Below are 22,616 nucleotides of genomic sequence, written 5' to 3'. Positions count from 1 at the left end.
TTTTGACAAACTATACTTGGTCGCCAACTCCAAAATCATTCATGTAAATTGTAAACAATTGTGATCCCTGAGGCACACCACTAGTCACTGATCAGCAACCAGAAGAACACCCATTTACCCCCACTCTTTGCTTTTGGTTAGTTAACCAATCCTCTATCCATTCTAATACATTACCCGTAACATCGTGCAACTTTATCTTATGCAGCAGCCTTTGGTGCGGCACCTTGTCAGATGCCTTCTGGAAATCCAGATATACCATATCCACAGGTTCCCTGCACATGTAATGTTCGCAAAGAATTCCACCAAATTAGTCAAACATGACCAGCACTTCATGAACCCATGCTGTGTCTTCCCAATGGGACAATTTATATCCAGATGTCTCGCTATTCTCCCTTGATGGTAGATTCAAGCATTTCCCTACTACAGAAGTTAAGCTAACCGGCCTAAAGTTACCCGCCTTTTGTCTACCTCCTTTTTTAAACAGTGGTTTTCTTTTTAGTTGTCCATACGTATTAATATACTGTATCAACATCCCATCAACGGCAGAACTCCATATAGTGGGCACATGAATTATGGAAATGGAACACAAACTGAAGAGCTCTTATAAATACAGGATCTCAACAGTGGTGATTTATTTTAAAATGTAAGCAATATAGTGTTCATGCATTTGAAGGTTTAGATTAACATTATAATCAAGTCAGAATTTTACTGACACAAATCAGGGTATATTTAAAATGATGGAAATCACAAATGACAGTTTTATTTTGTAACTGAAAACATATCCAAATACAAATAAATAATTGAATACATTTTGTAACTGTGGTTCATACAGATATTTGCAGGAGGTCCAAAGAAAATTCTAGACTTTTATCTTGAAATTCATTACATTAAATAGTTAAGATTGCTGTACAGTTGACTGTTCAAAAGAAAAGAAACTTTCACCAAATTTACAGTCTTACAGGTATTTACAGATAGAAATGGACCATTAAATACCAAGATTTAATGTGGATGCCGCATCAGAATTCCTTAAAATAAACAGTAGTCAAAATACATAGAGTACAGCAAACTTTCACCATCCAGTCAATTTTATACACATGTATGCACCTTTTCTGTATGTACATTTTAACCCTCGTTCTCTTCCCCACAAGCTGATATTTAGAAAGATTTTCTAACAACATGCACAAAACATAAATGCTCAAATTATTCACATGAAACAAGTTCAAATGCATCCCCACAGAATCAGACAACATGAAAATGAGCCACTTACAATGTGTTTGCCATTACTGAGCTACTGAACCAATGCCCTTGGGACAGGAACAACTTGGATTCACTTTCAAAAGCTGCTGTCATCCCCCTCTCAAAGTATTATTGTGAACATGATTGCTTTTGCTGTTTAAAAATGTTCACAAATCAATTGACATGCATACCAAATACTACCTATTTTGCTATTACAAGTACTGATAGTACATTTGGTGCAAATGTACTCTTCAGTTCTGAAGATATAACTGATTGCTAGTAGAAAATTAACTGAAGAATTCGGTGTTTTTGGCAGTAAACAAGATCTGAGAACCAAGAGGACAACCATCAGCGAGTAGCTGTAGGGTTTGAATTTGTGCATTAATATCAATCTGTTTTTCCGAAAATGTAGTTCTCACTGTTATAGTTTTCTATATTGTACCTGTAAACTGCAAAGAAATTTTAGAGCTGGTATAAGGTTTATTGTTCATACAGGATCAAGATCAAAAGCACTAAAGTGTTGCATTCTGGAAAACAAAAGGTACATACATCCCAGATATTTTATTAACCACTGTCTATTGTACATTGATAATGTGCAGGTTTTAGCACATCCATTTTGAAGCTGTAATACCCTATAGTTCTGCAAGCTAAAGATAAAGCCAAAAGCCTCAGGAAAAATAAATATTTTCTCTTGTTATTTTGCATAATGTATGAACTTCCTCTGCAATCCCCCTTTATCCCTCTGGCTCTTGCCAATCACAAAACCAAGGCCTCGGGCAAAGAACGGGATGTAGAGGTCAGAAGACACATTTCTATTTTGAATACTCTGGATGGTGCAAAGGAGATCACTTCTTTCCCCACAGATTTAGAAGTCTTTAGTTCTTACTTACATGAAACAAATATAGATCTTCAGCAACTTGGAGGCAATATGAACTTGATCTATGGTGCAAACATTTCTTACAAATCAATGACAATCACACTGCAACAACTATTTTTTGAATCCGTTTGTATAATATGGATTTTTTACACCCTCAATTGACTATGAATTTTTACACAATGCATTTCCATTGTTGTGTTTTGTACATTCAGACACAAGCTTGGCTAAGGTGCAAAACTATCAGCCATTTCAGAAACCGTTCAACAGCAGTCATACACATACAGCAGTTTTCTGCTTATTTCTTCATTAACACTTTACCACCAATCTACTAATAAAACAGATACAATGCACAAATAGATAAAAACATTTTAAATGCATGTGATTTATAAACTTTGTGTGTCTGATATTCCTCAGTGCTAATTAAATTTTTCCTCAAGACAATTTTCCCTATTCTTACCTGAAGACATCGACTAAATGCAGGGCTATGATTCCACAAGAGCCAGATACAGACTGGTATCTTACCCAAGTGGCCACAATCCATTTATGGAATCCGACTGAATGTAGGCAGGCTGTGAACAGGGCATCATAAACAAGCTTCATTCTTGTCCTCAGCTAACACGTGAGCATTTCCAGCTGGATACAGCTAGCCATTAGAGCTGCTGCATGCTGACTTTTCATGCCCAATTTAAGTGCCTATATCACCTTCCTGGAATGAAATCAATTAACTCATCACAGGCTGGGGCTCGAATCTAAGACTGCGCTGCTCTTTGTGACACAGCTAATCGCTGGACACAGTTGTTGGCCCATTGGTGAAAACACCCATTAATGAAATTCATCAAAAGTTCCTGAAACTTCTTGGATTGAACAAGCCCTGCACAGATCAAAACATGGCTAATTTAAACATTGCACAAATGTATATAAATATACTGTATCCACAATCATGTGAGAACAGCACTGTTTTAGAGGCTCATGACATCATCATGTAGTTATGTACAATTCATTGCTTTTTCCTAGTCCATTTGTTGAACAAAATTTAATTCATAAATAAACACAAAAAGAAACACATTACTTTTGCTTCAAATGGTTTAATAATCATGACCTGGATAAATGTTAATACCTTGCAATCAAACAATATTCAGTTTCTGGTACAGGGTAACTTTGATACGGTGATGCTTTCTTTCAGATTAATTAATCCTATAGTTTTAGATTTGAAAAACATTGCTGTGTGTTTTGGTCTCAGTTGTAATTATGCTTCAATTCATTCCTACTTAATGGGATGGAGTAGAATGCAGGTATTATTTGCCTCCGTACATTCGTTCAATGTCTGCTAGGTAGTGGGTTTTGAGCTCCTTCCGTTTCAATTTGAAAGCATCAGTGACCAGGCCCGTCTCTGGAGTCCATGGTTCAGGACTCAGTCGAACTTTCAAAGGAATTTCAAACTTCTCCAATCTTGCTGCAATCACAGACACAAAACAAACAGTAAAAATTCAGCAACAGGAATGATATAGATCTGAATTCATTTGAGTTGCACAGAATAACATTGGTATTACAATTTAGAAACAGGAGAAGCGTGATCCAACTATCCCATACAAGTATTTGTCCTCCAGGAGAACTTCCAATCTCATGTGCCCATATTTCATTTATCATCTTTATTTCAACCTATCTTTAAATTGCTGTATTCTAGCTTTACACAAAGCATTGAGATATTGTGGAATGTCCTCCCAGTTTTTAAACGTTAATATTTCGGCTCTGCCATTTGTAAAAAAATGTTTTCCATCAAATACAACTTAAAAACAATCAAGATGTGAAATACTCTTGCTTCTAGGTTGCCACCATTTTTAGCTTGCTGCTAAGTGATTAAAGTAGGAGACTTTGACTCAAACTTCAACTGCCCAACCAATACATCATTCATAATCAGAAACAAGAGAGATCATCATTTCACATGAATCCTATAAAACTTCTTTTGCAAAGCAGTCAACTTTCAGGAATCAGATTAGTGTACAAGTTACAACAATTATGAACTTAACAATACTATGTCCTGAAGAATCACTCATCAGAAGTATTGACCAAATGGCTTTCAAGGCAAACAATGTGGACAGCATAAATGTTGATAGTTAACTATGTTACAACTTTAAAACAATACCAGAAAACAAAAATCAATAAACATTTCCACAAGTAGCATTTATATACATACACACACATACACAAAATGCATTTGAAATTTATAATAAGCAGCATTTCTTTATCATTGTAACTATTTTCAAGCCTAGATTCAAAACTCTGTGGGTGATAAAATACACCTTTACTGAGATTTCCTGCAATTAATACAGGGAGGAATGAGACTTCAAGCTTATTAGTTAATTTCCAATGCCAGAGAGGTATAATGGGAGCAATTAGTATCACATTGCTGAAAAGGAACTTAAACTGATACAGATATGGCTTAATGGTGAGATTGGTTCATATTCACCACATAAGTGCAGCAACTTCATGCCATTCAATGTATTTGAAAGATGAGGCTGACAGCAAGATGTTGTTTTTGCAAAGCTAGCTGCAGAAGGCCACTTTTTGATTTCTGTATTTAACCCGCATATCCTCGCCTGAAGTTTCCAAATATCACCCACAAATTGTTAAAATGCCACTCAGAAAATGTGTTTTTGAGGATGTGAATATTTTTAAGGCTTGAAAAATACAAAAATCTTCCAGTCTTCTCTTTATAAACAAGAGTTATTTGAAATTGAGACCTCGAGTATAGGTCAGACAGAGGAACAACCAGTGAGAAAAATACCTATTAATTTATACTGTTTGTATACAGTAAGATTTCTTTCAGCTATGAATTTCCTTTCTAGGGCGTTTGGTCAATTTTGTTGGCTGGTTTCAAGTTAAAAGATAATGATTTTTTTTAATACTGCAAATTAGTAATAAAAACCAAAAAAGAACATTTATTGTTCTCATGGGAGGGAACATTTCCATGAGGAGGTTAACTCAGTGCATTGTTACTCAGTTCCTAGTTGCTGGTTCCTATCAACTGTTCTGGAATAAAAGAACCAGTTGACGGGGGAATGTACAATTCATCTCAGGCCTATCTAAAATACCGTTAGCAGCCTAATTTAACATTCACTGCCTACTTGAATTAGTTATTGAAGATTTTACTGCATTACAGCAATTAGAGCTTTAAAAATTCCAAGAGATCTAAAGAAATCTATTTTATATTTTAAGAGGACGCTCCAAAATATCTTACAATCAATAGATTAGTTTCTGAAATGCAGTCACTTCTGCGCAGGCAAGCATGTGGGTTAAAAAAGTCCACAAAGATATAAATAAATGACCAGCTAATTGGTTTTTGTGGTGTAGGTTGAGGGAAGGTTGCTAGCCAGAACATGGTGGACTCAAATGCTCTTTTTCAGATAGTTTAAAATTTCATCCAAAAGAGGGCACTGCTGACAACACAGCACCAATAGCATGTTGAAGTATTAGTACAGATTATACACTCAATCACCAGTGGGCCTATAGTCCACACCTGAATCCGAGGAAAATGTATCATCAACAAAGCCAAATTAACAAGTGGAGTGTTATTTACATCTATTCTTATCAAATAACTGGCAGCACGGTGGCACAGTGGTTAGGACTGCTGCCTCAGAGCCAAGGACTCGGGTTCAATTCCAGCCTTGGGTGATTATCAGTTTGCACATTCTCCCCATGTCTGCATGGATTTTCTCCGGATGCTCTGGTTTCCTCCCACAGTCCAAAGATGCGCAGGTTAGGTGGTTTGGCCATGCTAAATTGCCATTTAGTGTCCCAAGGTGTGCAGATTAAATGGATTAGCCATGGTAAATGTGCGGGGCTATGGAGACAGGGTGCGGGGCTATGGAGACAGGGTGCGGGGCTATGGAGACAGGGTGCGGGGCTATGGAGACAGGGTGCGGGGCTATGGAGACAGGGTGCGGGGCTATGGAGACAGGGTGCGGGGCTATGGAGACAGGGTGCGGGGCTATGGAGACAGGGTGCGGGGCTATGGAGACAGGGTGCGGGGCTATGGAGACAGGGTGCGGGGCTATGGAGACAGGGTGCGGGGCTATGGAGACAGGGTGCGGGGCTATGGAGACAGGGTGCGGGGCTATGGAGACAGGGTGCGGGGCTATGGAGACAGGGTGCGGGGCTATGGAGACAGGGTGCGGGGCTATGGAGACAGGGTGCGGGGCTATGGAGACAGGGTGCGGGGCTATGGAGACAGGGTGCGGGGCTATGGAGACAGGGTGCGGGGCTATGGAGACAGGGTGCGGGGCTATGGAGACAGGGTGCGGGGCTATGGAGACAGGGTGCGGGGCTATGGAGACAGGGTGCGGGGCTATGGAGACAGGGTGCGGGGCTATGGAGACAGGGTGCGGGGCTATGGAGACAGGGTGCGGGGCTATGGAGACAGGGTGCGGGGCTATGGAGACAGGGTGCGGGGCTATGGAGACAGGGTGCGGGGCTATGGAGACAGGGTGCGGGGCTATGGAGACAGGGTGCGGGGCTATGGAGACAGGGTGCGGGGCTATGGAGACAGGGTGCGGGGCTATGGAGACAGGGTGCGGGGCTATGGAGACAGGGTGCGGGGCTATGGAGACAGGGTGCGGGGCTATGGAGACAGGGTGCGGGGCTATGGAGACAGGGTGCGGGGCTATGGAGACAGGGTGCGGGGCTATGGAGACAGGGTGCGGGGCTATGGAGACAGGGTGCGGGGCTATGGAGACAGGGTGCGGGGCTATGGAGACAGGGTGCGGGGCTATGGAGACAGGGTGCGGGGCTATGGAGACAGGGTGCGGGGCTATGGAGACAGGGTGCGGGGCTATGGAGACAGGGTGCGGGGCTATGGAGACAGGGTGCGGGGCTATGGAGACAGGGTGCGGGGCTATGGAGACAGGGTGCGGGGCTATGGAGACAGGGTGCGGGGCTATGGAGACAGGGTGCGGGGCTATGGAGACAGGGTGCGGGGCTATGGAGACAGGGTGCGGGGCTATGGAGACAGGGTGCGGGGCTATGGAGACAGGGTGCGGGGCTATGGAGACAGGGTGCGGGGCTATGGAGACAGGGTGCGGGGCTATGGAGACAGGGTGCGGGGCTATGGAGACAGGGTGCGGGGCTATGGAGACAGGGTGCGGGGCTATGGAGACAGGGTGCGGGGCTATGGAGACAGGGTGCGGGGCTATGGAGACAGGGTGCGGGGCTATGGAGACAGGGTGCGGGGCTATGGAGACAGGGTGCGGGGCTATGGAGACAGGGTGCGGGGCTATGGAGACAGGGTGCGGGGCTATGGAGACAGGGTGCGGGGCTATGGAGACAGGGTGCGGGGCTATGGAGACAGGGTGCGGGGCTATGGAGACAGGGTGCGGGGCTATGGAGACAGGGTGCGGGGCTATGGAGACAGGGTGCGGGGCTATGGAGACAGGGTGCGGGGCTATGGAGACAGGGTGCGGGGCTATGGAGACAGGGTGCGGGGCTATGGAGACAGGGTGCGGGGCTATGGAGACAGGGTGCGGGGCTATGGAGACAGGGTGCGGGGCTATGGAGACAGGGTGCGGGGCTATGGAGACAGGGTGCGGGGCTATGGAGACAGGGTGCGGGGCTATGGAGACAGGGTGCGGGGCTATGGAGACAGGGTGCGGGGCTATGGAGACAGGGTGCGGGGCTATGGAGACAGGGTGCGGGGCTATGGAGACAGGGTGCGGGGCTATGGAGACAGGGTGCGGGGCTATGGAGACAGGGTGCGGGGCTATGGAGACAGGGTGCGGGGCTATGGAGACAGGGTGCGGGGCTATGGAGACAGGGTGCGGGGCTATGGAGACAGGGTGCGGGGCTATGGAGACAGGGTGCGGGGCTATGGAGACAGGGTGCGGGGCTATGGAGACAGGGTGCGGGGCTATGGAGACAGGGTGCGGGGCTATGGAGACAGGGTGCGGGGCTATGGAGACAGGGTGCGGGGCTATGGAGACAGGGTGCGGGGCTATGGAGACAGGGTGCGGGGCTATGGAGACAGGGTGCGGGGCTATGGAGACAGGGTGCGGGGCTATGGAGACAGGGTGCGGGGCTATGGAGACAGGGTGCGGGGCTATGGAGACAGGGTGCGGGGCTATGGAGACAGGGTGCGGGGCTATGGAGACAGGGTGCGGGGCTATGGAGACAGGGTGCGGGGCTATGGAGACAGGGTGCGGGGCTATGGAGACAGGGTGCGGGGCTATGGAGACAGGGTGCGGGGCTATGGAGACAGGGTGCGGGGCTATGGAGACAGGGTGCGGGGCTATGGAGACAGGGTGCGGGGCTATGGAGACAGGGTGCGGGGCTATGGAGACAGGGTGCGGGGCTATGGAGACAGGGTGCGGGGCTATGGAGACAGGGTGCGGGGCTATGGAGACAGGGTGCGGGGCTATGGAGACAGGGTGCGGGGCTATGGAGACAGGGTGCGGGGCTATGGAGACAGGGTGCGGGGCTATGGAGACAGGGTGCGGGGCTATGGAGACAGGGTGCGGGGCTATGGAGACAGGGTGCGGGGCTATGGAGACAGGGTGCGGGGCTATGGAGACAGGGTGCGGGGCTATGGAGACAGGGTGCGGGGCTATGGAGACAGGGTGCGGGGCTATGGAGACAGGGTGCGGGGCTATGGAGACAGGGTGCGGGGCTATGGAGACAGGGTGCGGGGCTATGGAGACAGGGTGCGGGGCTATGGAGACAGGGTGCGGGGCTATGGAGACAGGGTGCGGGGCTATGGAGACAGGGTGCGGGGCTATGGAGACAGGGTGCGGGGCTATGGAGACAGGGTGCGGGGCTATGGAGACAGGGTGCGGGGCTATGGAGACAGGGTGCGGGGCTATGGAGACAGGGTGCGGGGCTATGGAGACAGGGTGCGGGGCTATGGAGACAGGGTGCGGGGCTATGGAGACAGGGTGCGGGGCTATGGAGACAGGGTGCGGGGCTATGGAGACAGGGTGCGGGGCTATGGAGACAGGGTGCGGGGCTATGGAGACAGGGTGCGGGGCTATGGAGACAGGGTGCGGGGCTATGGAGACAGGGTGCGGGGCTATGGAGACAGGGTGCGGGGCTATGGAGACAGGGTGCGGGGCTATGGAGACAGGGTGCGGGGCTATGGAGACAGGGTGCGGGGCTATGGAGACAGGGTGCGGGGCTATGGAGACAGGGTGCGGGGCTATGGAGACAGGGTGCGGGGCTATGGAGACAGGGTGCGGGGCTATGGAGACAGGGTGCGGGGCTATGGAGACAGGGTGCGGGGCTATGGAGACAGGGTGCGGGGCTATGGAGACAGGGTGCGGGGCTATGGAGACAGGGTGCGGGGCTATGGAGACAGGGTGCGGGGCTATGGAGACAGGGTGCGGGGCTATGGAGACAGGGTGCGGGGCTATGGAGACAGGGTGCGGGGCTATGGAGACAGGGTGCGGGGCTATGGAGACAGGGTGCGGGGCTATGGAGACAGGGTGCGGGGCTATGGAGACAGGGTGCGGGGCTATGGAGACAGGGTGCGGGGCTATGGAGACAGGGTGCGGGGCTATGGAGACAGGGTGCGGGGCTATGGAGACAGGGTGCGGGGCTATGGAGACAGGGTGCGGGGCTATGGAGACAGGGTGCGGGGCTATGGAGACAGGGTGCGGGGCTATGGAGACAGGGTGCGGGGCTATGGAGACAGGGTGCGGGGCTATGGAGACAGGGTGCGGGGCTATGGAGACAGGGTGCGGGGCTATGGAGACAGGGTGCGGGGTTATGGAGACAGGGTGCGGGGCTATGGAGACAGGGTGCGGGGTTATGGAGACAGGGTGCGGGGTTATGGAGACAGGGTGCGGGGTTATGGAGACAGGGTGCGGGGTTATGGAGACAGGGTGCGGGGTTATGGAGACAGGGTGCGGGGTTATGGAGACAGGGTGCGGGGTTATGGAGACAGGGTGCGGGGTTATGGAGACAGGGTGCGGGGTTATGGAGACAGGGTGCGGGGTTATGGAGACAGGGTGCGGGGTTATGGAGACAGGGTGCGGGGTTATGGAGACAGGGTGCGGGGTTATGGAGACAGGGTGCGGGGTTATGGAGACAGGGTGCGGGGTTATGGAGACAGGGTGCGGGGTTATGGAGACAGGGTGCGGGGTTATGGAGACAGGGTGCGGGGTTATGGAGACAGGGTGCGGGGTTATGGAGACAGGGTGCGGGGTTATGGAGACAGGGTGCGGGGTTATGGAGACAGGGTGCGGGGTTATGGAGACAGGGTGCGGGGTTATGGAGACAGGGTGCGGGGTTATGGAGACAGGGTGCGGGGTTATGGAGACAGGGTGCGGGGTTATGGAGACAGGGTGCGGGGTTATGGAGACAGGGTGCGGGGTTATGGAGACAGGGTGCGGGGTTATGGAGACAGGGTGCGGGGTTATGGAGACAGGGTGCGGGGTTATGGAGACAGGGTGCGGGGTTATGGAGACAGGGTGCGGGGTTATGGAGACAGGGTGCGGGGTTATGGAGACAGGGTGCGGGGTTATGGAGACAGGGTGCGGGGTTATGGAGACAGGGTGCGGGGTTATGGAGACAGGGTGCGGGGTTATGGAGACAGGGTGCGGGGTTATGGAGACAGGGTGCGGGGTTATGGAGACAGGGTGCGGGGTTATGGAGACAGGGTGCGGGGTTATGGAGACAGGGTGCGGGGTTATGGAGACAGGGTGCGGGGTTATGGAGACAGGGTGCGGGGTTATGGAGACAGGGTGCGGGGTTATGGAGACAGGGTGCGGGGTTATGGAGACAGGGTGCGGGGTTATGGAGACAGGGTGCGGGGTTATGGAGACAGGGTGCGGGGTTATGGAGACAGGGTGCGGGGTTATGGAGACAGGGTGCGGGGTTATGGAGACAGGGTGCGGGGTTATGGAGACAGGGTGCGGGGTTATGGAGACAGGGTGCGGGGTTATGGAGACAGGGTGCGGGGTTATGGAGACAGGGTGCGGTGTTATGGAGACAGGGTGCGGTGTTATGGAGACAGGGTGCGGGGTTATGGAGACAGGGTGCGGGGTTATGGAGACAGGGTGCGGGGTTATGGAGACAGGGTGCGGGGTTATGGAGACAAGGTGCGGGGTTATGGAGACAAGGTGCGGGGTTATGGAGACAGGGTGCGGGGTTATGGAGACAGGGTACGGGGTTATGGAGACAGGGTGCGGGGTTATGGAGACAGGGTGCGGGGTTATGGAGACAGGGTGCGGGGTTATGGAGACAGGGTGCAGGGTTATGGAGACAGGGTGCGGGGTTATGGAGACAGGGTGCGGGGTTATGGAGACAGGGTGCGGGGTTATGGAGACAGGGTGCGGGGTTATGGAGACAGGGTGCAGGGTTATGGAGACAGGGTGCGGGGTTATGGAGACAGGGTGCAGGGTTATGGAGACAGGGTGCGGGGTTATGGAGACAGGGTGCGGGTTTATGGAGACAGGGTGCGGGTTTATGGAGATAGGGTGCGGGGTAAGGGCCTAGCTAAGATGCTCTGCTGCAGACTCAATGGCCAAATGGCCTCCTTCTGCTCCTACATATTATGGTCTTAATGCATCTTGGCAATAGATCTAATGGCAACTCTCATACCTGATGGTATTTTATTAGATCATGGAGTAAACAGCATCAAAACTTAAATCTTCAAAAAGTTTGCAATTTTCATCCCCTATTTGTGTTTACATAAAATTGTCAACAGAATGTTAACTGTTGTTCAATACTCCAGTTACTTCATACTATAATTTCCAATTACAAAGAAGAAAATATAAACAAATTTCCAATGCTGAAATGGAGAAGAGAAAATGCATGTGCGTTGTATTTCCTTAAAAGGAATCCAATTAGAAGGTCACTATATGAATTGTTTTATGGATCATAAATACAATCCCAATTTTTTGCCCATTTCACTCACATGCTGCTATTTCCTATTGTTTCTCTTACCTTAAAACGCTTTACATATAGACTCATCTTGAGCTAATGATTAAGAGCATTTGCTATTACCAGTTAGTTGCCCTAATCACTATTATTTTTGTCATTTCCTTTAGTTTTATCCAAAAAGCCTATTTTCTCCTCCCACACTTTCTGTCGGGAAACATTGAAGTTCGGTTTGACAGGAGAACCTGACAGATGGCTGAGGCTGTAAGTAGGTTATTTATTAGTCACAAGTAAGGCTTACATTAACACTGCAATGAAGTTACTGTGAAATTCCCCGAGTCGCCACATTCTGGTGCCTGTTCGCGTCAATGCACCTAACCAGCATGTTTTTCAGACTGTGGGAGGAAACCCGAGCACCCGGAGAAAACCCACGCAGACCCGGGGAGAATGTGCAAACTCCACACAGACAGTGACCCAAGCCGGGAATTGAACCCGGGTCCCTGGCGCTGTGAGGCCGCAGTGCTAACCACTGTGCCATCCATTGTATCAGTATTCAGTGTATTAGGAATGACAGATCAGAACCAACATCTACTACTTTTGATCTACAAGGCCAATAATAGTTGATGCTGTAAATTAACCAATTCAGTAATTTTGGAACATTATCTCTTTTGATTCAAGATTAAATTTGGATTGTCCTCTCCAATGAAGCAATTATTCAAGCTCACCTATTGCAGCAGCATCAGTAATTTCTCTCAGTACCTCCTTCTCCATTTCTGGGCGATTACAAATGTCATTCCAGGTTCCTATTATTCCCTTCTGTTGAGCCAAAGCTAAAAGCTGCTTCTGATTGGGCACCACAAAACAGATGACATAAGACTGATCACTGAAAAAACAAAATAAATCCATTAGTCTGAATGGTGTTGATAAATCTTTAAAATAAAGACATTTAAATTTGAAAACTTTACATTAAAATTTTACAAAAAAATACAATGTCACGTTATCAATTGTATCGGAACATAGTTTACGTCTCTCACCCAAGCAGCATCCCCATGAATGCAATTAATATTCCAGTTGCATAATCAAGGGAGGCACTGCATTTTTTTAAAAAAAGTTGAAACACATAGACCCATAATTTTATGCATTACACATCCAGCAGCAACTGTCAACAGATAAATTTGCCCTTACAAATTTAGGTATTTTAAGTTTTTACATGGCAGGTTGCTGAAAGTTAGAGCTTTTACTGGCACAGCGAGGGAGACCTGGCATCCGAGACCTGAGTGAACAGGGTAAGATTATCTCCTTAACCAATCACATTGAAAGTTTGTGAAATGGACAGCATAAGGACTGAGACAGATGTGTCAATTAGAATGGGTGAATTCAATGTCAAATCAGGTACAGAAGAGAAAGAAGAGAGAAAATAAAAATAAAATTTTAAAAGTAATTTAAGAAATTTCGACTTCATACTTATAATAGTTAATTTTCAGTGTCAGAGAGATTGAAAGGCAGAAATTAATACTTACCACATCTTAAAAAAAGTACTTAAGACTTGTCATGGCAATTTAACTTTTGGTGGTGAGTTTAATTTATATCTACAGTACAACTACATCAACTTCATGCTATTCAAAGCATTCCAATGGTCAGACTGACAATAGGCGAATTCACATGATGCTGAAACATCTGGGAGGGCAACTTCTGGATTTCTACATTTAATCTCACATCTGTCCTCACCTGAAATTTCTGTAACATTTGCACATATTTAACAGAGAGTGCCAATTCTCTCACTGTTATTCTGACAATAAATTATGGTCCAATTTTGCCAGTTATGGAAATAGGAAGCAGAATTTCTTCAACTTTATGGCAAGCAAATGGTCAAATTCCAAATGTTAAACAGAGGGAAAAGGGAAAGAGGCCTGCAATGCTCCCTTTGGACTGTCCTGGGGTTCCCATGAAAGGTACAATGAATTTATAGGGAGGTTGCTCCCTCCCTTAAATCACCTTCCAGGGGAGAAAAAAATAAGTCAACACACCAACATCTAGCTTCTACATAAACAACTTAAATTTACGTCCTGTATCTGTACCCTAATATAATTTAGGGGGAAAACAGCAATCTTAAGACGCTGAGCATTTTACTCACAAAGCAGTGTATTTTGCAGAGTTCTTACCTGTTTGCATAGGCGCAGATATTATCTATTAATGGGCTGTTCTTCAAAGCAGATTCCACCTTTCCCAGGGCAACATATTCTCCGGCCTGCAGCTTCACAAGATCTTTCTTACGATCTACAAAATATATCATTGCACTTATAATAGCAACTCTTAAAATAAGATTTTGCAAGAAAAATTCATTAACACCATCTGAATCAACATTTGTCCAATGTGGACAAAAATGGTTTTGCCTGAATCCAATTTGCATAAAAACTGCACCTTCTCTAAATGAGAATGTTTTAAATTGAAACTTGACAAATAAATAATTTGACAACTTTTGGCAGTAAATTTATCATTCCCTTTAATTTAAAAATGTTAACAGTAGAAATTTTTAAAAAGCAGTTAATACACTTGCCATTAAATTAACAACTATTAACATATTTGGCACTTCCACCTGCTTTTGAGTCGACATCAATATTTTATCAATACTGAAGTTTTATGAATGGTTCAATTTTTAAAAATAATCATATTAGGTCAGATGAATGAAAGCTTGGTCAAAGAACTAGGTTTTAAAGAAAGCAAGGTAGAGAGGCAGAAAGGTGAAGGGAGGGTATTTCAGAACTTGGACCTTGGCGAATATTGATAGGTGTATAACAAATGGTTGATCTGATTTTATCCGTTATACATCACCACCAAAACACCAAAACTCTGTCCTATATCAGACTGACGTAGTGAGCAAAATATACTTTGATACATTTGTGAATTTAAAGCATTCAGTTTTCTGGTTGCTAAAGACTGATCTTAAACATGTTAATGCTGCCAACACCAGGCTGACAGCATGTTGCAAAATCGTGATTCTCTCTTAATGTTCTAACCTTATTGCTATTCGAGTTCCTCTTGCATCTTCAAAATAGCTACAGTAACATTATCTCAATATTTTTTGGCCAGCTTCTTAGACCCAGTGGGCTTGGGAACAGAATGGAGTTGAATACTTTGGAAAATTAGCAATAACCAGGAGGAACTGGTTAATCCCTTTGAAACACTAGAGAGTTTTCTTGAAACTTCCCTGGAGGTGCTGACATTTGGTTGCATGAGGCAAATATGTGGTCTAATGGAATGCATACAAAAGGACAATTGCCTGGCCATCAGTCACAGGAATGGCCTTGCTGCCCTTCTTGCTTCTTTCTAAAAAGAGCTTAACCTTTATTTTATAATCAAATATTCAAATCAAAAAGTTAATGGGATTCATTAAAATGTTTCTTATCTCTCAGATCCAAGAAATCTAAACTCTAGGAAAGCTTAAACAATCCCTAATTAACCTCAGATGATAAAAGACAAGATGGGAAGTCAAGTGGATCCTGGTTGAAAGGTCAAGTTCCTGTACCTCATGCGACCTTTAACTTGATGCCCTGTCGAACCCTGGTACGTTTTTTTAAAAAGGCAAATTATAGCTTTCTACTGAAAGAACAATATATAAATAATGCCAACAATTGGCAGTATGCATATTTAAATAAAACTTAATGGATGGGATTCTCTGGCCTCCCCCGTGGCATCTTTCTCATGGCAGGAGGCAGTGCACCATTGCCAGCAACGGGACCTTCTGGTCCCATCGCTGTCAGTGGGATTTCTCATCGACTCCACCCCATACCCTCGGGAAATCCACAGCGGGGTTACGCCATCTGCAGGACCAGAAGGTCCCACCAACATAAACAGCCGAGAAGTTCCAGCCAATATGTTTCACTAACAACATTTTATGGTAAAAAGCTTAATACAGAAGGCAAAAGAACTGGGAAATTTGAAAAACAAATGGAGATTGAATTAACATTTGCATAAAAATGTTTGCAGCAAATCCAAATTGCCCATCATGCTTTATGAGACTGTGTTCAAGTAAAACAGCTGCTCCCAGATGTTTGCTGACTGATGGTTTAGTAACATAAACGCAGCACAAAGAAAGTTTGACTAATTCCTGGGGGCAAATCTGAGAAGTTAAACATATGGCAATGCTTTAGTAGGAGCACTTATATTTCTCAGAAGGGCACAAGGATTTAACTACTAATCAAATTTAGCATTTTCAGTTGTTGAAAAATGCATTTTCCCAAGATTACATTGACTTGTAATTGGCAGTAACCCAATGGGAAAAAAAAACATTCTAAGGGTCTCCACACAAAATATCCAAAAGACATACTGACTTCTGAGGGAAAATATCTTTTAAGAAAGCTTTAAAATAACATTTCCACACATAAGCTTCTAAACTAATCAGTACAATAAAATCATGGGACATTGCAATTTGACATCAAGCAGAAACATTATGGCTGAAGTTTACGTACTATATTATCGGAGTTCTTCAAATACTCACCAATGACCTTAAGGCATCCATCATCTTGAAATTCACCTATATCTCCAGTACAAAACCATGCCTGTCCATTCTTATCTACAAAATAATCTTCAAGTGTTTTGGATTTGTTCTTGAAGTATCCCAGGGTAACATTTGGGCCACCAATAAGAATTTCCCCTCTAGCATGTGGCTTGTCATATACTGTATATCCACCTGGCCAAGAGGAAAAAAAAGTTTTTTTTAAAAACAGACTTTATTCTAAACAACGCATGCAAATTCTAGGCAATAATAACATTTTGATAATAAATCTATAATGCATAATGTCACTATCTATTGCAGTTTGCCAGGTCTTATAATGTCCACGGCTGAACTTTTATTTCATACCATATTATAGAAGGAAGTAACAGGAAGAAAATAAACTGGCTCCAATTTTACTGTAGTAAGTCTATTGAGAAACCCCATTTCGCCTCTTCCCGAGCTCCAGCATAAAATCAAAACTATGTATTTTGTGTTTCCAACCTAAATGTGCCCCATTCTCGCTGGACTCAGTAGGTTATCAGGGCTCGTATACTTTTGCTGCTGTCACACAGACAAAAAGTGACAGTTCTTTTTCATACTGAGGAGCATATTACTGGAACAGACCATCCCACATTTATGAAATAGTAATAGATATAACTACAGTCTTACTTTAATACTCCAATTCTTATGATCAAATCCAGGATTCCTTTTTGATGATATATTAATGAGTTTAATTAGTTGAGGAATAAATCCAAGTCTATATCAAGATACCCACAAACACTCATTTCGAAGAATTGTATACATAAAAGATTTGACGTTTTAAAAAAATCAAGATTACCCTTTTTATAATTTGGCGATATGGAATTTTAATAAAACTGATACAGCAAATTGGGATATGAACAGAATGATTACAATTAAAACCCCATGTATCAATCGAATGATACATAATTGACCTAAGTACCTTATCCTTCCAGATGGTGAGATGTCAGAAAATTATATTGTGGTAGCTGTCTACATATCTTGCACAGACCTGCATGAGGATGTTCCTGGCAACTGATTTACATATCCTTCTGCCTCATGTTCTGGTAATTGACGGTGCTATTTTCAGTTAAGGGTACTCTGCGCACAAGGGAGTCTGGACTTGTTGCAAAATTCTGAGCTCACTCCTTACGATTGCCGAAATCAATGAGGAAGGTGGTATTCTGCTCTGCTCCAGCAAGCAGGGCATCCATGACACTTGGCCATACAACTGCAAATACTTCTCTGCTGCTGAAAACTTAAAAATTCCAGCTGCTTGGGATTGGTGACATGCTGCAGGACATAAAGCAGTATTGAAGTTTTTTCCCCCCAAATAAATAGATTTGGAATGGGAGTGATGTTAGAAGGACACAGATTGCAATAGATGCACCAAATACAGGATTGCAAAAGTTTTAAATTGAACTGATAATCATACAATGTCAAATTCATATGACATTTTATTTTACGATCAGTGATAGTTCTCAATGTGTTATATGTCAGCATCTCTTCTTCTCAACCTTCCCTTCCTGATAGTAATATCAACCGATTATGAGTATCAGTTCCCTCCCCTCAGCTATTACCCCAGCATTCAAACCTGACAACATTCATCTTCTCAAAAATATACACCTTCACACCTTTATCCTAGCAAACAACTGCTCTAGCTCTCTTTCTTCTCAAGTCCATAAACATCTGGTTGCCTCCAGGTCCATGCCCATTTTTCAACTAAATATTTAAACCTTTCAAATCAATCTTCCACCATTACCAGAGCACTGAAATGGTCTTTAAAGTCACACGTTACATCCTGTATCACTGTGACCATGGTAAACTTTCACAACACCCTTCTCAACCTGTCTGCGGAATCTGACATGGCTCATACCATCTTCCTTCAACACCTCTCCTCTGTTGCCCAGCGGGATTGGAAGCCCCTTTCCCATTTCTGTCTATCAGTTATAGCCAGAGGGAGAATCACATATTCCAACACTGTCACTTAAGTAGTTTCCCTGGTTCCCTTCTACATCTCGTCTACATGATGAGTTTTTGGAAAATGTTGCCAAGGAGCAGCAGATTACATATGTGCACTGATGATATTCAGCTCCATCTACCTCAACCCTTCCATTGCTCCTGATTTGTCACGCTACTTGTCCAACATCCAGTATTGGATGAGCTGAAATTTTCTCCAATTAAATGTTGAGAAGTCTCGAGCCTTTGGCAGAGGTAATAGGGGTGCTACACACTGGTTAGAGAACTGTGGGAACCTCGCTTCATCATTCCATGGGAGGCCTTATGCTATTTTGTTCCAAACAGACACTTTCCTGGACAGTTTCAGGTCTCCCACTCCATCAAATCTTCAGTTGTGTGGGAATCATAACTTTAAAGCTACTGAGCAAGCAGAGGCCAGCAGAGACTTCACTAGCGGCAGTGGTGGCTGCTGACAGTAATACAGTGAGGTCTTCACTAGGGATTGTGACTGGATCCCTGGAGGGTAAATGGAGCAGAATGAAGGGTTTTCAGTCTAACCCCAACCCCACACCATTTTCCTGATACCGGCTCTCTCGCTCGGGCACTGAGTGCCTACAAACAAGAATATCAACCCCACACCACGCAGCTTTCTGTGGAAGTGGGAAGTCCATGTGGGTGCCATTAAATCCCGGTGGGCTCAGGATAATTGGTCTCAGGCAACTCTTTAATGTGTTTAATTCACATTCTGTTGCCAGCAGGTGGGTTGCCCTCAACAGGCCCTTTCTGCCCCTCACTAAATGCAGGACTCTTTTTCGCATCACAGGGCTCATGTCTTCACCGCTGCCGTAGCTCATTTGCATCCATGTCTTTGTATCGTTAGACCTGACTATTGCAGTGCTATCCTGGCTGGTCTATCACTTTGCGCTTTCCATAAATGAGATCATCCAAAACTCTGGCACCTATATCCTAAGTCTTGTTCACACGTCATCCTTGAGCACACTGACCTATACTGGCTCGGAGTCTGTCATTGCCTTGATTTTAAAATTCACATCCTTGTTTTCAGTTCCCTCCATGACTTCTCTCCATCTCTATAACCTCCTCCATCCTTACAGCCCTTCAAGATTTCTGCCCTCTTCTAATCCTTGCTTCTTATACAGAGCTTGGCTGGAATTCTCTGGCCATTCATGCCCCACTGCCACTGCAAACGAGGACAGAGAATTTGGCGTTTAGTTAAACGTCCGCTCATTGCAGCAGGACCAAAGAATCCGGCTGGTGTGAATGGCTGGAGAATTCCGGCCCTGATTTTCATTCCAACATTAACAGCTGTGTCTCGAGAGGTTCTGGCCCTCAGCCCTGGAATTCCCTCCCTAAACTTCTGCACGTCTCGGCCTCCTTTAAAACATACTTAGCTCTTTGACCAAACTTTTGGTCACTTATATGAATACCTCTTTGCATGGCTCCATGTTAAATTTTGTTTGATAATTGCTTTGGTGAAGCACTTTGATATGTCTTGTGTCATCAAAGGTACGACATAGAGGCAAGATGTTGTTGCGTCATGAATCATAATACATAGTTGGAAGCAAATATAAATTAGTAGGACTGTAAACATTACAATTTGTCCAAGAAATTTGTGCCATAATACATTTGCTCAGTTGATCAAGCCTGAAATTAGATTCAAGTTCTTACTGGACATTTCAGCTGTGTTCCTTCATTTGAAATAAGTGGGTTTTGCTCACCTTCTTCCCAGTTCTTTAATGTAATCTCGCAGCAGGGCAGTGGAGCTCCCACACGACCAGTGGTGTAGTCAAACACTAAAATTAATAAAAGTAACTTCAATGAAATCTTAAATTGTGAAGATTAGATATTATTCACCTTTAAGGCAATTAAATATAGACTTGCTTGGCAAGGTGACCAAATATCTATGTGGAACTTCAAACACATTAAAGATGTTCAGCCTGCATGGTCTCTCAATCTCCCTCCTATTTTAAACTGTTGATGCAAGCATCAGTTAAGATTAAAAAAGAACAAATATGCGATGTCTGTTGTCTTTAATGTATGCTGTAAAATCAAAGGTTGCACATCCTAATTTTCTTATAACTACATTCTAATAATATTTTGCACCTCTGGACTTACACAGCAGATAGTTTTTGTGAAATAGTTACAACATTGGAATTAATTATTTTAAAACTGAACGAACTGCCATCTTCTATGGGTTTTTTTTTAAAAAGGTGAAAAACTGCTTGTTTCTGAATGTTTTTTGTTTAGGTTCAAATCTTTCACTAAGTTATGTGATATTTACACAAGTTATGAACAAATTATCACCAGGTTTCCTGACAGAAGCAAACATTTTTAACAATATCTAATTTGTTGCTTACATGAAAATACTGTAAATCGTTGACAACATAGTAATTGTAAATTTTATAAAATCTGAGGTAAAGAAAATTGGCAATACTTCATCACTGTTTGGAATGTTTAGTCATGTTGCATTCTGCATTTTTCCTACAAGGCTAACAGAGAAGACATTTTGTTTTGCAACTTTTGGATACACCACACAGCATTGCATTACTGACATTTCATCACCGTTAACAAGACAACAGAATTCAGAACTGTTTGGTTCCCATAGTTCAATCACACATGAAAAACTATGACATTATTGCTCCATGCAATAAACAGTATACCAAAATAAGAAGGAATACTTTAAAATACCACAGAATTGCAATGAAAATTGCTGAAAAGAAATTCTCCATAGAGCTATTCCATTAGCAAAAAAAATCCAATATCCAGATGTTACTAATTATACAAATGACATCAGCATGAATATACTAAATCCTTGCCAGAGTCAAGCCAATTCCTTGAATGCTTTCATTAACAGATTTCTACTATTGTATGCAAGAGAATCTTTGTTGGAGTTACAAGCCAGTGGACGGTGTTGTAGGGCGCATGAGAAGGATCAGCTGATTAAGGGAATGAAAAAGCCTTTCATTTTTTTTGTTATCTGTGGGACATGGGCGTCGCTGGCTGGCCAGCATTTATTGCCCTTCCCTAGTTGCCCGAAGACAGTTAAGAGTCAACCACATTATTATGGGTCTGGAGTCACATGTAGGCCAGACCTGCTAAGGATGGCAGATTTCTTTCCCTAAAGAACATTAGTGAACCAGATGGGTTTTTCTGACAATCGACAATGGTCATCAGTAGGTTCTTAATTTCAGATACTTTTTATTTACTGAATTCAAATTCCACCAGCTGCCGTGACGGAATTCGAACCCAGGTCCCAAGAACAATACCCGAGTTTCTGGATTAATAGTCTAGCGATAATACTACTAGGCCGTCGCCTCTCCTTATTTCTATACGCTTTATATAGTTCTCTAATGTACAGTTTCTTTTAAAATAATTTAGAGTTATAGTCAAGAGCTGAAAAAAAATTGAAGAGCATATATGGAGATCTGTACATGAAATTGGAATTGGAAGGCAACAACAGCACTTAGAGGAAAGATTACTGGAGGAAAATAACACCACTGTCAAGATCTGTGACAAAAGTACATTGATTAGCTAGCTGTTCAGCCAAAAATACTATTCTTGTACTTGGCAATCAGGATAGCTGACAGAAGGCTTGAAGAAAGTGTCCATATTCAAGGGGTTCCTCCTGATTGCTGATCAAAGTGCTCTTTGTACAAGTAGAATCTTGTCTATCTACTATTTCCCATTATCCACCAGAGGGTAATCAGTATGATAGCTTAAGTTTCATTGTTTGTGGAATCTCAAAGTTTAACATGAGCCTAACATTTTTTCTTTGATGTCATTAATCTGCATTCATAAAATTAGATTTTCCAAGAACTTATTTCCATGATTAATTTGGAATAAATTAAAGTTTACAAAAGAACCATACCATAAACAAAGTATCAGCACATCTTAACTGTAAAAGATGCCAATTCCAAAATATGCATTTTTGTCATTTGGAAATGCAAATATAATATGTATGCCAAAACACCAAGGTGGGTGATTTTCCAACCTCACCGGGCCTGGCACAGATTGTGCCAATCCTACAAAATAGCATGTGGGCCTAAAAGTTGATTGCGTGCCTGGTGCCAAACAGTTTGCAGTTGTCCCTGCCCCTTTCTACTAGCACAAATCTGATTCTGCCCAGAAAGTGCGTGAGGTTGACTTCAT

At 44.3% G+C, this 22,616-nt stretch overlaps 1 protein-coding gene across 6 annotated transcripts in view; it reads right to left on the bottom strand.

Moving 5' to 3' along the window:
• Positions 1-610: 610 nt before the first annotated feature.
• Positions 611-22,616, bottom strand: part of acsl3a (acyl-CoA synthetase long chain family member 3a) — a 116,502-nt gene continuing 94,496 nt past the window's right edge. For all 6 annotated transcript variants that reach the window (XM_078208848.1, XM_078208840.1, XM_078208862.1 and 3 more), the window contains 5 exons: positions 20,186-20,260; positions 16,476-16,667; positions 14,140-14,254; positions 12,703-12,860; positions 611-3,566 (listed from right to left, as the gene is read on the bottom strand). In XM_078208848.1, the coding sequence (XP_078064974.1) occupies positions 3,409-3,566; positions 12,703-12,860; positions 14,140-14,254; positions 16,476-16,667; positions 20,186-20,260 (698 nt within the window). In that variant the 3' untranslated portion in view covers positions 611-3,408. The remainder of the gene's footprint in view (positions 3,567-12,702; positions 12,861-14,139; positions 14,255-16,475; positions 16,668-20,185; positions 20,261-22,616) is intronic.

This window comes from Mustelus asterias, chromosome 3, assembly GCF_964213995.1.
Source record: "Mustelus asterias chromosome 3, sMusAst1.hap1.1, whole genome shotgun sequence".
Taxonomy (NCBI): domain Eukaryota; kingdom Metazoa; phylum Chordata; class Chondrichthyes; order Carcharhiniformes; family Triakidae; genus Mustelus; species Mustelus asterias.
Note: the sequence above shows the minus strand (reverse complement) of the source record. Positions and strands in the feature narration are given on the sequence as shown.